The sequence below is a fragment of the Pogona vitticeps genome, chromosome 5 (assembly GCF_051106095.1).
Source record: "Pogona vitticeps strain Pit_001003342236 chromosome 5, PviZW2.1, whole genome shotgun sequence".
Lineage (NCBI taxonomy): Eukaryota > Metazoa > Chordata > Lepidosauria > Squamata > Agamidae > Pogona > Pogona vitticeps.
In genome coordinates this window covers 95,682,760-95,700,082 of record NC_135787.1, presented here as the reverse complement: position 1 = coordinate 95,700,082, position 17,323 = coordinate 95,682,760, and the positions used below count along the sequence as shown (strand labels likewise).

Below are 17,323 nucleotides of genomic sequence, written 5' to 3'. Positions count from 1 at the left end.
GGTTGACTTTATTTATTTACAAGAGACTCATCAATCAAAGGATGGAGTTAATGAACTGAAATTACAAAATATACATATTTATGAAAAAGGATTTGGGACTTCCAATTCCAAAGGTGTAGCGACATTGATATCTAAAAATTGTGAATTTGCAATAAAAGAAGTAGTAAAAGATAGAAATGGTAGATATTTGATAATACAGGGTCAAATAGGGGAAGACAGTTATACATTAGTAAATATTTATGCACCACATATGAATCAAAGAGAATTTTATAGAAATGTGATTCAAGAGATGGAGAAGGTTAGAAAGGGATATGTGATTATGGGAGGAGATTTTAGCATGATTTTGGATAAGGTACATGATAAATCTGTATGTAAAAAAAATGAGTTGAACAAAAGTACACTTTTGAGCAAGATGTTGAAAATTACAGATTTAAAAGATATATGGAGAGAATTGAAGGGGGATGAAAGAAGATTTTCGTATTATCTTCCGTACGTAATAATTATTCAAGAATAGATTTTATCTTTATATCGCAAAATTTAATTTCAAAGGTAGTAGATACAAATATTAATGTGATAAAAATAACGGTTCATGTTTTGATTGTGATGGATATGGAAGTTAGGAAGGACTATAGAGAAGCTAGAAGATGGAGAATAGATTCCAAAATTTTTCAGCATAGAGCTGTAGTGTATAGAGTTAAGAAAGAATGGTTGGAAATATAGTCAAGTAATGAAGCAGATGGGAGTAAAATAGGAGTGTTATGGGACACTATTAAAGTTATTATGAGAGGAATTGCTATAAGAGAATCGTGTAGAATAAAAAATTTGAGAGAAGAAAATATAAAAAAGAAGAATCATTAAAAGATTTAGAAAGTAAATACTTTATAGAGATAATAAAAAAATTAATTAGAGATTCAAGCTATTATTATCATTAGAGATTTCTATACAGAAAGTGTAGAGTTAGAAAAGGTCCAGAGGAATTTGATATATACGAAGAGGATTTTTTTGAATATAGTAATAAAAATTCAAAGCTTTTAGCTAGAATAGCTCAAACTAAAAGATCAAAAAATACAATTGGAGTGATTAAAGATGAAACAGGAAAGATTTGTAGTCTAAAGAATTCTATCAAAATTTATATAAAGCTAATAGTACATTGAAAGAAGGTATAGAAAATTATATTAAAGAAAATGTTAAGAGTAAACTATTAGAGAATGATAAAAGAGAATTAGAAAAAGAGATAAAGGATGAAGATATTATAGAACTAAAAAATGGTAAAACTCTAGACTTTGATGGAATCGGATCAGAATGTTATAAAGCTTTTAAGTCAATACTGATCCCTAAGATAAAATACTTTACAATGAGATATTGGAAGGAGAGAAAATACCAGATTCTTTGAAACATTCATTAATAACTCTCATCCCAAAACCTAATAAAGGTTTAACAGACCCAAGTTCCTATAGACCTATTTCACTATTAAACCAAGATGCAAAGATATTCACTGCAATACTGGCAAATAGAATGAACAAGTTTATTACAAAATATATTAAAGAGGATCAGAATGGGTTTTTAAAGGGAAGACAAATGGAAAATTTGACTAGGAGGGTTTTGAATATTATATATAATATAGAGAAAGATAAATCAAAGGCAGGTATTTTATCATTAGATATTTTCAAGGCATTTGATTGTGTAGAGTGGCCAACATCAAAGATTCTTTTAAAGGGCTGGGGTTTTGGAAAGAAATTTAGGGGGATAATAGATCAATTATATGTGGAGAATACTTCCACCGTAATAGTTAATGATGGGATGACAGAACAGATTACTCTAGGCCAAGGCTGCTCCTGTCCTCTGAAGATGCCCGCCACAGAGTCTGGTGAAATGTTAGGAAGAACAACCTTCAGAACGTGGCCAAAGAGCCCGAAAAAGCCATAACAACCACACTAGATACGGTTGCTCTCTTTCTCCAGTTCTGTTTTGTTTGATTATTGAAATGCTAGCAAATGTAATAAGGAATGACAATTTAATTGAAGGTATGGGTGAAAATAATAAAATAAAGATTAATTTGTTTGCTGATGATTTCCTATTGACAGTGAAAAATCTGTTGGAAAGTATAGATAGAATTAAAACTCATTTGGAAAAATTTGGAAAAATAATTGGATTATGCGTAAATTGGCAAAAATCTGAAATAACGTTGTTTAATAATAATAAATTTGAACATGAAAGGTTTGCTGATAAATATGACTTTAAGATATGTAAATCAATCAAATATTTAGGTATAGACTTAGTAAAAGACATTAAAAAATAAAGGAACATAATTATAATAAATTAAAATAAGAAATTAAAAAGAAATTACAGGAATACAATAATTTAAAACTTTCTTGGTTTGGGAGGATTGCACTGATAAAAATGAAAATTTTGCTAAAAATTAATTTTTTATTTAGAATGTTACCAATACAGTTAACAGAGAATGATTTTAAATTTTGGCAAGGAATAATTAACAAATATTGTAATGAAGGGAAGTGAACAAGAATAAATAAAAAGTATTGGTATAAAACAACAAAAAAGTGGTATAGGTTTACCAAATATAAAGAATGATTGTTTGGCTAATCAGTTAAGGTTTATTGGAGAAATTATATATAACCCAGAAAAGTTAATTTGGTGGAAAATGTAACCATCGCAATTACAGGTTGATATTGAAAAATAGCTATTTGGTATAGTCAAGAAATATAAAATAAATGAAATTAATAACCCGTTTTTAAAGACAATGTTAAACATGTGGTATAAATACAGAAAGAATTTATGCCCATTTAACTCTCCACTAGGATTATTGACTGAAATAGAGAATTTTCCTGTCAATATTAAAGTGTATGTGGAATTATTTAAAGAAAAAAAGGCGATTAGATTGAAAGGCTGGTTGTATAAAATGAGATTGAAAGATCAAATGAAACAAATCCTTCAGAATAAGAATATTTCATAGTTGAATTATATGCAGTTAGAAAGATGGACTAATGAATGGGTAAAGAAATATAACAAAGGTAGAGAATACACAAAGTATGAACAATTTTTATTATCATATGAAGATATTCAGATGACTGATTCAGTAAAGGGTACAGTGAGTAAAATTTATGGATTCCTGCTTCACTTAGAAGAAGAAGAAAGTGAGAAAGAAGGATTGAAAGTATGGGAACAAAATTTTAGAAAAAGAATAAATGAGGAAGAATGGAGGAAGATGTGGAAAATGAGGGTTTTGAGATTTATGTCAGTGAGAATAAGAGAAATTTTAAAAAAATTGGGCTTAAGATGGTATTTAAAACCAACAAAATTAAATGAAATTGCCGCTAGTTATCTGAATGTCTGTTGGAAATGTGAGAAGGAAATTGGTACATACTTTCATATGTAGTGGGAATGTGAAAAAGTACAAAGATTTTGGAAGCTAATCTTTAAAGAATTAAATGGCATATGTGGAAAAGATATAGAATTTAATCCTGAGATAGCTCTGTTATCAATATTTGAGAATGTGGAATATGATATAATGACTAGAGAGTTGATTACCAATTTATTAAGAGCAGCCAGATTAATAATAGCTAGGAATTGGAAATCAAAATCTGAATTTCAAATGGAAGAATGGTATAATGAAATATGGAACATTGCTATAAACGATAAGCTAACTTGTAATTTAAAGGTTAAGAAAGGAAAGATGAAAAGGAATAAATTTTATGATATATTGGGCAGATTTCTTGAATATGTGCTAACAAGAGGAAAAAGGAAATCTCCAAATCAGGAATCAATGCAGTTCTGGAGAAGAGAACAATAAAGGAAGAAGAAGAAGAAAGATTCCAGCTGCTGCTGCTGCTGCTACTACTACTATTACTACTACTACTGTCTCCAGAAAAAGTGATTTCAACCATCCCAAGTTTGGTAGCCAACTGGTCAATCAGGAAAATGGATTCCTTCTTTGCTCTGTATGTGGTATTTCAGCTACTTCCTCTATTTGGCTGATATCCTCTTCAATTTGCTTCCCATAATCAGGGACATACCCACAACACCCCTTCCCAATTACTTCCTTGTAATGTTCCTCCTTGTGCAGCCAATGTTATGTTCAATGCCTCCCTATTTTGTAGAGATAACTGCCTCAAGTCACTCAGCTCCAATTTTATTAGCTCCAAGGCTTCTCCTGTTTCATTTGCTAATATTTCCACTACCACTTATATGTGGTACATGGCATGATTAAGGGACCTTAGATTGTGTCAATCGATTGTAATCCTTGACATACTGATGTGCCTTGGCAACATCTCTTTTATTCCTTCCTTGTGTTTTTGGTAATTCTGTTAAAATTCAGAAGGAAGGCAATTCTATGTAACAGTTCCCTTTCCAATTGTTGGGCAGGATGGTATAGGCCAGAGATAGCAAACCTACGGCATGTGAGCCACAGCTGGCACGCAGAGCCCTTTCTGTAGGCATGCAAGCCATAGGTCACCGGATCGCTCACCCCCCCCCCCAGCCACTGATCTTTCCACACATTAAATAGTGTCATCACAATGCAGAAAACATATTGCTACATTGTTGTTCCATAATCCACTGCAAATAGTACCCTGAGATATTTAGGTTCACTCCTCATAGTCTGTTGTCCATGTTCCGTTTGACATATTTGCTCCATTTACTTTAATGTTTATTTTACAACTACTGTAAATTCTGTGTGCCTGTTCCATTACACCCCCCAACACCAGAGACCAGCACCAGGCCTTATTACTTTAAGAAATCCTCTTGCAGAAGATTCTGCCTTCCCTTCTTGTGAAATTATTAGGATTTCTGTCAATAAATTATATTCTAATCTGTGCCTCACTCTATCAGAATGTGAATGTGAATAAGGCATATATTGGAATAATCACCACCCGTCACCTTCCCCTGCCCACAACAGTATGGACCCTGAATACCATAGATGGTACCAACTCCAAATACAAAGATTACTACAATTAGTAATACTAGGTCTGTAAGGTGCCAACAAAGGATCCAGAAACTTGTCCAAACACTTCCCATCATTCTGCTATTGTCCAGTAGTACTTATCACTTTGATGCAACCTGTATTCATTAGAACACGCATCCATAAGATTCTGTTCTTTTCCCCAAGTTTTTGGGTTGGTTTACTCTTCCCTTTACTCTAGTATCATTAGCCCACTCTTTTTCTGCCATTCAGACTGCTGTTTTGGTGACCAAGAGTACTTGAAATGGGCCGTCCCAATCGGCTTCTAATTTTGGGGTCTCTTCAGGACTTTACCAACACCCACCATCCAGGTTGATACTTATGCACAGCAAATTCCTGTGGTGGAGTTCGACTCAAAAGTCCTTCTGAACTGAGGAGAAAAAAAGTGGACAGCCCAAGTATATGTATTACTTAAGAAATTTACCAGTAGTTCCAAACTGTGGACATTCTAAACGGGCCATATAAGACAGGCCAAACAACATTTCATATGGTGATATACTAATGTCTTTTTGGGGAGCAGTCCTAATTTTCAGTAGAGCAATAAGTCAACAACATCTGAAATGCAGCATTGTCTGTTAGAACTAGGCATGAAGGTTTTACTGTGTGATTTCTGAAGAAGTGGGTGAAGGTCCACAAAAGATTAGATTAAAATATAGCAGTCTTTAGCAGAAATAAAAGCAGCCTTGGATTCCTTAGCCCTCTGCCAGGGCACCTGGGGAGGATAACATCCCTGATGAAATGCTGTAAAGAGATCATCACCACTGAGCTGTATGAAATATTTTGTCTTTGCTGGAGGGAAGGTGGAGTACCACAGGACATGAAGGATGCAAACATTGTCACATTGTACAGTACAAGAACAAAGGTGACAGGGCAACTACAATAACTACTGTGGCATCTCTCTTCTCAGCATTGTAGGGAAGCTGCTTCCCTGTGCTGTGCTGAAGAGACTCCAGGTGCTTGCAGACAGAACCTAGCCAGAATCGCAGTGTGGATTTTGAGCTAATAGATCCACCATTGACATGGTATTTTCCCTCAGACAGTTGCAGGGGAAATATAGGGAACAAATGACAGCCACTCTTTGTGGCCTTCATAGATCTCACAAAGGCCTTTGATTTGGTTAGCAGGGATGGCCTTTTTAAAATCTTTCTCAGAATTGGATGTCCACCTCGACTCCTTAACCTCATCAGGTCCTTTGATGAGGAAATGAAGGGCATTGTAGTTTTTGATGGTTCAACATTGACTCCCTTTGACACCTGAAGCAGAGTGAAACAGGGCTGTGTCCTCGCACCAACCCTGTTTGGGATCTTTTTTGCTGTCATGCTGAAGCACACTTTGAGAACTGCAACAGGTGTCTTATCTAAGGACTAGATCAGATGGAAAGCTCTTTAATCTCTCTAGATTGAGAGCAAAGACGAAAGTCCAGCTGAAATGCATGTGGGACTTCCTCTTCGCTGATGATGCAGCTGTTGTTGCCCATTCTGCTGAAGATCTCCAATAACTTATGAACTGTTTTAGTAAGGCCTGCCAAGATTTTGGATTAAAAATCAGCCTGAAGAAAACACAAAACATGGGCCAGGGTGTGGACTCACCTCCCTCTGTTACCATCTCTACACAAGAATTGAAGGTTGTTCATGATTTTGTATACTTTGGCTCATATATGTTATCTTGTTGTGTTTTAATCTATGTAAGCCGCCCCGAGTAGACGTTGTCTAGAGGGGTGAGGTAAAAATTGAATAAAGAAATTAAATAAATAAATGACCTCTGACACATGGTTGTTGTGGGTTTTTCGGATTCTTTGGCCGTGTTTTGAAGGTCGTTCTTCCTAACGTTTCACCAGTCTCTGTGGCCGGCATCTTCAGAGGACAGCACTGCCACAGAGACTGGTGAAACATTAGGAAGAACAACCTTCAGAACACGGCCAAAGAGTCTGAAAAACCCACAACAACCATTAGATCCCGGCCGTATTCGCGAATACATCTCTGACACACTTTCTCTAGATGTCGAGCTCGATAAATGCATTGGCAAAGCAGCTACCATGTTCTCTAGACTCACAAAGAGAGTATGGCTTAATAAGAAGCTGATGGCATATACCAAGATCCAGGTCTATAGAGCCTAGTGTCCTGAGCACACTCCTGTACTGCAGTGAGTCCTGGACACTTTGTGCATGGCAGTAGAGGAAGTTGAACACCTTCCATATTTGTTGTCTCCGACACATTTTTGGTATCATCTGGCAGGACAAAGTTCCAAATAGAGTAGTCCTAGAACAAGCTGGAATTTTTAGCATGTATGTATTACTGAAACAGCAGTGTCTACGTTGGCTCAGGCATGTCATGAGAATGGCTGTCGGTCGGATTCCGAAAGATCTCCAGTATGGAGAATTAGTGCAGGGAAAGCGCCCCAGAGGGAGACCACAGCTGCGATACAAGGATATCTGCAAGCGGGATCTGAAGGCCTTAGGAATGGACCTCAACAGACGGGAAACTTTGACATCTGAGTGTTCAGCCTGGAGGTAGGCAATACAGCATGGCCTCTTCCAATTTGAAGAGACATTTATTCAGCAGGCCGAGACAAAGAGGCAGTCCCCAAACCAGCAAAATCAGGGAGATGGACAGGGGACAGATTGTATTTGTCTTCAGTGCAGAAGGGATTGTCACTCTCAAATTGGCCTTCTCAGTCATGCTAGATGCTGTTCCACGATCTCTATTCAGAGTATGTTACCATAGTCTCTTTAGACTGAAGGATGCCTACACAAAAACATCCACAGAAATACAAGGTCACTTACTACAAGGAATATGTTAAATAGAAAACCCTGATGTTATCATGTAACACAAATCCCATTTGGGTGTGGGAGCTGATCACTCTTTTCAGACCTCCCAGTTCGTTATAAAAGAATTTCAGCATGAGGAGTTTGCAATACTGTGGCACACACGCCTTAATCCAAATTGTGTGACCATTTTCTATATTTTTGAATACTTTCTTTAGTCTATAAAACTGGCTGGATAGCTTAGTCAATTTGGTCCCTGACTCTAAATCCAAAGATTAGGGGTTCAAATTCCCCACTCTGCTTCCCAAAAGAAGAGCCAGTCTCTCTGTCCTTTGGTAACGCATAATCTCATCAAAGGGAAAAGTAAAACATGTATTCTCTACATAGAAAATCCTAGAAAGTGGGACAATCAACTGGGACTGATTTGACAACATGTAATTCTGTAATTATTATTTATTAATTCCTGTACCGTTTCCTGCATTGTGGTGGGGGGTGGGAATACAGTTTTCTTTAAAAAGGAAAATGTACTGTTTACATATAAAAGATCGATATTCAAAAAGTCCTTGTTCAAAACAGAGCTGTGCTGAAACTCTATCACTTCTACCTGGTGCTAATGGTTACATCAAATAGCTCCTATGAGTGCAGCACCTCTTCCCCTAACCATGAAAGATTTCCTTCACTTGTGATCACCACAAACCAGCTGCTATTGAGGTGCATGAGATCAAACCTTGGCTCACCAGTTTTAATAGTTAAGATGTCAAGTTTCAGTTATCCCCACTACTGTAATTGTATCCCCACTGGGTTTTAGGTCCTTTTCTTCCAAGTGATGGTGTTTTAAGACACTTTCAACCCTCCTCGTTGGTCAATGACATTTTTGGATTGAGACACTTCTCATGAAATGTGTAAGGTCCTCCTTAGCACACAGGGCAGCTTCCTTGGTTGTCCTTCTGTTTTTAAGTTCACCAGCATTCTCCATGCAGGACAGCTTCACCTTTTAACAACTGGATTACATGCACAGAAGGAGGACAAGAAGATATCCCTGTGCATGAGGGTACTGAAATGGAGGGTGGAGGAGCATTTGTCTAATGAATTTCAGCTTGATGCTCAAATTGTAAAACAAATAGAGGTCTCTGCTGGGCTCCATCACATCATACTTACAAAGGATTATGCCTGTAACCTAATTCACAGGTGCAGTAAAACATGCTTTTGCAGTGAAAGCTGGCAAAAATGAAATGCAATATCCCACATTAATAAACCAGAGACTTTTTAAAAAAGAATTTATTTCCGGGCTTTTTAAAATGGGAGTTTTAAAATATCCACAAATCCCAATAGAAATTTCCCAAATATAGAATTATCCAGTGCTGTGGGATTCCAGGAGCACATGATCTGTGCTATGGTTATTGGGAGAGGACTGAAGCAAGAACAGCTTGGATGTGGCTGTAGTTCCTCTGTTCCACAATATTTTGAAGGATTGTTTCGGACCTAACAAAATTTTGAAGCAAAGATGTGAGTAGGTACACCAAGTAAAGAGACATACACACCCTTTAACCTCTCAGATAAACTAACATTGCTCACTCTGTAGAATGCTAGAAAGCTATGTTCCAGTTTCCAAACTCTTTATTTCAATTAGGCAAGCTGCAAAAGAAAAGCTATATAGGACGAAAAGCTTTACAGACATGCTGTGTGCATGTTTTCCAAAAGATGTCCCTTTGCCTTTTGAAATAATAAAGACTGGATTTTGCAAAGAATGTCACTGGAAACCAGGGTCAAAATCATCCATATTATGTGAAAGAAAGGCAGTGAACAAGACAGGGACAAAAATCAACTCATTTGAAATGTAGTGTTGGAGTAGGGCTTTATAAATACAAAAGACAACCAGAAAAGTAGAAAAGTGGATGCTCAATCCAGTCAAGCCTGAACTGATTGAAAAAGAAAGGAAGAAAGAGAGAACAACCTAATACGAGATGTTGGTTTACAAGATCTGTGTAGAGCTGTTAATGACAGGACATTTTGAAAGTCAGTAACTCTCATAGTCAGCATACATCAGAAGTGATTTAATGGCACAAAGTATCTTTATAGTTTTTTTCCTTAATAACTAAGCAATTGTCTAGTGACAAAGTTGGTGGAATAGGCCCCCAAGCTCTGCTAACATCGAGGTAGACCATCTCCAGCCACGAAGCAAAAACCAGTAATTTCACAGTTCAAATGAGTGAGCTTTGAAATATTTATCCTCTCTTTTTAGAAAGATAGATATTTAAAAGATATATATTAGAATAGAAAAATATACTTAATATATTAATATATTTTAAAAAGAGGATAAATATTTCAAAGCTCACTCATTTAAACTGACAGACATTTAAAAGAGTTTCTCTTTCTGGTGTACCAAAATATAAATAAATATATATGTAAATATTTGTACACCAGAAAGAGAAACTCTTTTTAATGTCTGTTTGGGCAGGAATGAGTTTAGAAGTTTTCTCCTTAGAGTCTTTCAATTTGGTTCCAAGTGTCAGATTCAAAATTTCAGACCTTCCATGGGCTCTCAAACGTGCAACACTGTTGCAGACTTGAGAGTGTTTTTTATGTTTAGAACACTCATTCACCTCAGGAAGCCAGAAACACAGACTTTCCCCCTCAAAATTGCTTTTTAAAAATTCAGATCATTCCCCACCAATGCCTGGATTCCTTACAAATAAATGAAGGAGCTGAAACTCATCATTCTCTGTCAAAATAAGCAAGTTTGGACTTTTCAATGTATTTGATTTGTTTTAAATCTACAGACTGCAGAAGGTCACTGCTGTCTGCCTGGGAGTAAAATAGTGATACATATTTAAAAATAATAACTCAAAAGCCATTTGCCCAAACTTCCCTAAATTTGGCACAGAGCAAAAGCAGACCATCTGTCATATCTGTGCCAAGTTCAGCATTGATATGCAAGGTCTAGTTTCAAAGCTATAATGTTTGGGGTGCCCCTATTTTTGAGTTGCCTTATGGAATGCTGAATTTGCAGTTGTAAGTGTTGCCCTTAATTTAGTTACAGATGGTGGAAGATGGGTCTGGCTGTTTGGACACACTGTCACATGCACTGGGGGCTGGCATCAGCTGAATTGGCTGTTTGTTTGCTCCTTTTAGTGCACGAATAATATTTTGCTGCACCCAGTCCAAATGATGGCCTTTTTATAATTCACTCATAATTAGAGATGGGGATGACTCACCATTTTGGTGAGTCCTCCTGCTTCGTGATCCGTCAAAGTTGATGAATCACGAAGCATGAAGCTCCCCCCATGAACCGACGAAGCACAAATTTATTCGTTGGTTTGTGAGGGGGGTTAGACAACCAGAGGCTGTATAAAAAAACAAAGCTGACCCCTTCCCACCCCCGCAGCTTGCCCCCCTGCCCCTGTCGCCTCCCTACCTTGGTGGCCACTGCTGCACCGCTGCCACCGCCAGACCGCCGCTGCCAGCGGACCACCATTGCCGCAGTCTCCAGCTGGCCTTAAGGCAGGCTAACAGAATCCAGGCTGCCCTTTGCAAAGATGGAGGCTGTAGCTTCCCTAACCTAAATGAAGCCGCAGCTGCCATCTTTGCAAAGGGCATCTAGCGTCTTTTTCTGCAGGCAGTGGCTGTGGAGGCCAGCTGGAGACTGCGTTATCACCTCAAAAGCAGCAGCTACAAGTAAGTTGTTAACTTTCCAGTACTCTCAGTTTTAAACTTCTATACCAATAAGGATCTGGGAGCTGGTAGGCAGATTCAGCTGTGTCCCTGTCTGACAAGTAATGATGTAGGAAACTGCAACAGAATGAAGAGATCTTGAAATCTTCTTTCTTTCTTTATATTAAAGCACTGCACAATTTTAAATTATGGTCATATGTGAAATATAGGTTAAATTAAAAACACATTAAAATGGTATGATAATTAGACTACTTTTGACCAGAAGTGGACTGTTTCAATAGCAATAACTCAGCCATTTGCTAGATCTTCTTTTGTACACATGGTGGGGCATATGAGGATATCGGTTGTATTGGTCTTGGAGTATGGGGATATTGGTTGATCCATTTTTCAATATGTTGGCTTTTATAGACTTCATAGGCCTATGTCAGTAGAGAGCTTTGGCTGGTCTTGGCTGGTGATACGTCATGACAAAGTCCCCAACTAATGCTGGCAAGTAGGAGAGTGGGATGAAGAATAATTTGGCATCCCAGCCGGCACTGTAGCGACTACGGGGGTAACAGGAGGTTAGTGCATGTTCCATACAGTCTGTGATTAGGGAGAGATTTTTCTTCTGCCATCTTTGGCCAACAAATGTTTTGTTAACTGTAGAAGAAGAAGAAGAAGAAGAAGAAGAAGAAGAAGAAGAAGAAGAAGAAGAAGAAGAAGAAGAAGAAGAAGAAGAAGAAGAAGAAGAAGAAGAAGAAGAAGAAGAAGAAGAAGAAGAAGAAGAAGACAGACCCATCAGTCTCACCTGTGCTAGTGGCTGAAGATGCAGCTGTCACAATTTCTGTGCCAGAACTGAGGCCTGTATACTTACTGTAACTCTTGCTAATATATATATATATATAATAGCAAGGAGGGCCTAGCGTGCTCTGGTTCATGGGGTCACGAAGAGTCAGACATGACTAAACAACAACGACGAATATATGTTAGGAACTGGAAGGTGGTGCTGTCAGTTTGCTTAACTACACCAACGTCAGTCCCAACCAGTAATCCTACTCACACCTCCACTTTCAGAACTTAAATAACAACCCTTCTCCTTTTGCAGGAAAGCTAGAGTCAAAGAAGGCAGAAACTGTGTTTCCTTCCACACAATAGCCCAATCTCATACTGTCTCCTACAGGAACTTTTTCCAAAACAGTTGCTTATTTTTAGGAACCCTCCGCACTCCTTTTATGAAGCAAATTCCCCTAGTACCCTTCTGTCCAAAACGTAAGAAGCATAAAGACTTCTCCAAGATTCAGCCCCAGAATCTCTTTTTCAATAGCAAGACTGAGCTCTACCACTCAGCATGTATACATAGGAGGAAGATGCCAAGCAGGCAGTTCACAGTGTATTATACACTGTCATCGAAAACATGCTGCCGAGTTTTCTGATGACAGAGTGACCAAGTACAAGAAGCCCTTCCTTGCTGGAGAGCTGTCTCCCTGGGAGTGGGGTGCATTGGTTATATTCCCCCATAGTTCTGCAAACCTCAGTGCCTCCACTCTGGAGGCCAGCCTTGGCTTCAGAAGTTGCCAGCCTTGGCTTCAGAAGAACATACCATGGACTTTAAGTACTGCATAGCTCCTTGTCCATCTATGAAGATGAGACAGAATGTTCGGCATCAAGCCCAGGGGGCACCTGCCCCTTTAACGTTCTCTGTTCCTCAGCCAATGGGTGGAACAGGACAGAGCACTCAGGGCCCATGGGAGGGTATGTAAAATTTCAACTGGATCTGAAAGTGACCTTTTTGGAATAAGACACATCCAGTTCCCAGTGGCCTACTGAAGGTCCCAGAAGCATTGTGTCTAGTGGCCTTTGCTTGTGGACTGTCTTCTAGCCAACTCTGCCTATCCTGCCTGCTCCTTGTACTCTCCTGCCATCTGGTTGTTGTACCATCTGCCCGTTACAGGCTATAATACCTTGAAACATGGACATCAGTCTCTTCTTGCACCACCAGTAGCACATCTCTTTAAGGAAATGCACCTCTTCAATGGTAAAAAGCTGTGCAAGGATCCATCTCCTTCTCTGTGTAAGAACTCCTTTACATGATCAAGTCACTGTGCTCAGTTAATCTAGATCCCGAATGTTACAGGAAACAGATATGCATCAGAATTAATTTGAAGCAACAGTTAACACCTGGCAATAAGTGCTCAATATCCATTTGGAGCTGGGACGTGGTGGCGCTGCGGGCTAAACCACAGAAGCCTGTGCTGCAGGGTCAGAAGACCAAGCAGTCGTAAGATCGAATCCATGCGACGGAGTCAGCGCCCATCGCTTGTCCCAGCTCCCGCCAACCTAGCGGTTCGAAAGCATGCAAATGCAAGTAGATAAATAGGGACCACCTCGGTGGGAAGGTAACAGCGTTCCGTGTCTAAGTCGCACTGGCCATGTGACCACGGAAGATTGTCTTCGGACAAAACACTGGCTCTATGGCTTGGAAACAGGGATGAGCACCGCCCCCTAGAGTCGAAGACAACTGGACAAAAATTGTCAAGGGGAACCTTTATCCATTTGGAGCAGAAGGTGCCTGGGAGAGGCAATGTATCTGAGTGGTGTCCACAGCAGCCTTATCTCACATTTTCAGCACGTGCTAACATTGTTGCTGCAGGAAGTCAAGGAAGGAGAGAATATGAGCTTTTCTCTATCTAGCTCCACAGTTCTTTCCCAGACTTGGCAATTGTTAACTGAAAATATCATCACCATTTATCTCATGATTCTGGGAGGGGCCAGGCTGAGAGTTCCAAGTGAAGGGCAGAGCTCCTGTGGGACATGTTGAACTATGTGTGGAGCTATGAGGAATTTGAATTTGTTAGATCTTGTTCATTTCTTACAGTACAGTAATGGCTACCAGTCAGGCTCCAATCCCTCCCATCTGATGCTACAACATATTCAACCTCTAATGACTTGGAACTCACAGTTATTCCAGTACTCTTGCCCGTAGAGTTCCTTGATCTCCACAGGCACTGTATCCCAGAATGCACGGAAGTCACTGACATTACTTAATCCTGTGAAAAAGCTTCCTGGCTCAATGATGCTGACTTTGACCCCAAAGGGATATAATTCACGCCTAGGAAGAAAATCAACATGTGAAAAAGAACATTTTCTCATGAGCTAGGATCCTTTATTGCACTGCCCCACTAGCTAAACAGGGAAATGTCTTTCTGGTGCTGAGTGTTTTAATTAAGCCTTTCTCCTAATGCGGTGGTCCCCAACCTTGGGCCTCCAGATGTTCTTGGACTACAACTCCCAGAAGCCTTCACCACTACCTCTGCTGGCCATGATTTCTGGAAGTTGAAGTCCAAGAACATCTGGAGGCCCAAGGTTGGGGGCCAGTGTCCTAAAGGAGCCAAGAATCGACAGAATGCAAGATAGATCTGTTGTGAGGCAAAATAAACCACACTAGAGTAGGCCCACTGAATCAGTCGGGGTTTGGTGAGTCAATTCTTTCATAAGTTCCACTGATTCAAACGGGCCTACTCTAACTGTGATTTACTTGGCTACAGTATGTCACAGTTAGAGTAGGCCCATTTGAATCAGTGGCGCTTACCCAGAAGTTGAGTCACCAAACCTCCACTGATTCAATGGGTCTACTCTAGCATGATATACTACACTAAAGCAACAGAATTTTGACCACCACTTATGAAAACTGATAGGATTATCAGATATTATTCTGCTAACAGACTAGTGCAGAAGCTGTGACTGATGAGGAGACTACTATTTGGCAACACACACACAAAAACACCACAAACAAATCCATAATACAGTAACAACAACAACATTTACCAGTCAAAATATTATGAGTGCTTATGCAAGATAATTTACTATGGCTAATTTCAGTTAATTGCTAGGATGCCAGGGCACATCTCAATGGTGCAGCTGGGCACACAACATATGACTGGCACCTCCTCAATTAGGTGCAATTAGCCACAGCAAGTTGTGTATATCTCATATGAACACTAATAAGATTCTGGCCAATCTTCATTCATTTGAGAAACCTATTTGTAAAAAGTGTAAAGGAAAAAACTTTTCTAAAATTTATTTCAAGAAGCCCCGAGAATTTTCTTGTATTCCTACAGGTCTAGTTAATGTGGTGCAGGGAGAAAAAAAAGGCCAGAGAATGTATTCAGAAAACAGAGGGAATCTTAAGAGCACTAGTTTACTCATAGCTCTAATAAAAACCTGAAGGGAAATTGCACATGTAGTCTATCTATCTGCCTATGAGTCTGCCACCCTTCCTCCCCAATTGTTCAGATGATTTGCTGTATGATTTGGTCATATATTCAAATAAAAACAAGCTTGAAAGTATGACGTACAGCCGAGTACCTGACCTATCTCCCCTTTTGGCTGGTCGACAGCGGCAGAAACCGTAGAAGTGTTTTGGATTGAGAGAGGTTTATGTACCTGAGACTGTCGGAGAACGCCTCCACTGCAAATTTCGAAGGGCTGTAGCCCCCTCCGCTATACGCCACTCTTCCAGCTAAGCTGCTTACATTGACCACCCTTCCTTGAGCTCTCCTTATGAAGGGCAGCATGTGCAGGGTCACATCGACTGTTCCAAGGAGGTTGACTTCTACTATCTGTGCAAAGGTCTCCTTGCTTTGCCACTCATTGGGGCCCAGTGGCATTGCAATGCCCGCATTGTTCACCAAGCCCCAGAGTCCTGTGGAGAAAGACTCATGGGTAATCTTGCACTTGACATCTATCGGTAGTGATTTCAGTTATTTCAACCTTGTCTGTTATTTCAAAATTAACTAGGTGTTTCTAAAATTGTTTTCCATACCATGTCAATGTAACCTGTAAGATTGATTTCAAATGAATCTTTAAGCCCATTCTCATGGTCAGACCATATTGTGGCACAGTTTAAATTTGTAATGGCTCCCCCTCTCTCTGCAGGAATGGGCGCACTTATTGAATTGGTCAAGATGGATTCTTGAAGGCTCTGAGGAATTTTCAGAACAACATGGCTTGCTTTCCTATTGAAACCTTTGGTTCTCTGTGGAATGTTAAGAGGGGAACACAACGTTGAGTAGCCGTGTAAATCCTCACTTGTCTCATCCTTTATGCTTCACAAGAGGGTAGTGTATTTTGTCATGCTCTGGAAGAAGAGAATGAGAACAAATCCTTTTGCGCAAACCAAGGAATACTGTATTTCCCAAATAGTGTTTAATGCAGAGGTCACACATCTTACACAAAAGTTGTTTAACTTCTCTCCTTTTAAAACAACTTTCCAATTCTGTTAGGCTTTGTGTGGTTTGCTTCTCAAAATGAAGGGATAGTTTGCACAAATTACAGAAACACTGACCAAAAATAGCATTTTTTCACAAGGAATTTCACAGGAGCTTGAAAATTCCTCACTGCCTCATCAAGTTGCGACCCATGAAATCTATGAGACCAAAGAGCTAAACGAGTCCTATTGTCAAAAAGGTCAATCTCGAGAGAAGCATCCTCTCTGGTGTTACAGAGCCCAGCCAGCCTTTTGACCTACCAAATTTGCTGAAGGTTTGAAACAAAGTGACTACAACCAGGCAAAAGTAAGAGCACAGCTTTGGGAATGGTTTGTGAGGGCGAGAGTGTCATAATATATTTGGTGGACTAGGGAGCAGATACTGTATAATGTCAAACAGGGTGGGTGAAAGTAACTAGAGTTTCAAAAGAGAATACAAGGATTGTACGGTGGTTAGGGAAGCCAATGAGTTGAGGGCAGAGGACAAAGATAATGAGGAGGGATTTGGGAACACGAGGGATAAATCTCTGTGACAAGTGAAGTGTATCGGCATTTCTGTATAGATGCATACTGTAGGTGTGCTGTGTATGTAAAATTAATAACAATTATGTATCATCGGGTCAGTTTTTCTAGATACAGAGTACTGAGGGCATTATGAACAAAG

The 17,323-nt window shown here is 39.3% G+C and overlaps 1 protein-coding gene across 2 annotated transcripts in view; it reads right to left on the bottom strand.

Annotated features, from left to right (window-relative positions):
* Window positions 1-758: 758 nt before the first annotated feature.
* Window positions 759-17,323, bottom strand: part of LOC140707468 (retinol dehydrogenase 7-like) — a 62,188-nt gene continuing 45,623 nt past the window's right edge. The window contains exons 2-4 of one of the 2 annotated variants that reach the window (XM_078394104.1): window positions 15,837-16,095; window positions 14,351-14,502; window positions 759-9,221 (exon numbers count right to left, since the gene is read on the bottom strand). In XM_078394104.1, the coding sequence (XP_078250230.1) occupies window positions 9,091-9,221; window positions 14,351-14,502; window positions 15,837-16,095 (542 nt within the window). In that variant the 3' untranslated portion in view covers window positions 759-9,090. Of the gene's footprint in view, window positions 9,222-11,773; window positions 12,054-14,350; window positions 14,503-15,836; window positions 16,096-17,323 lie in introns of those variants that run through there. The other variant, XM_078394103.1, reaches the window with a different exon arrangement.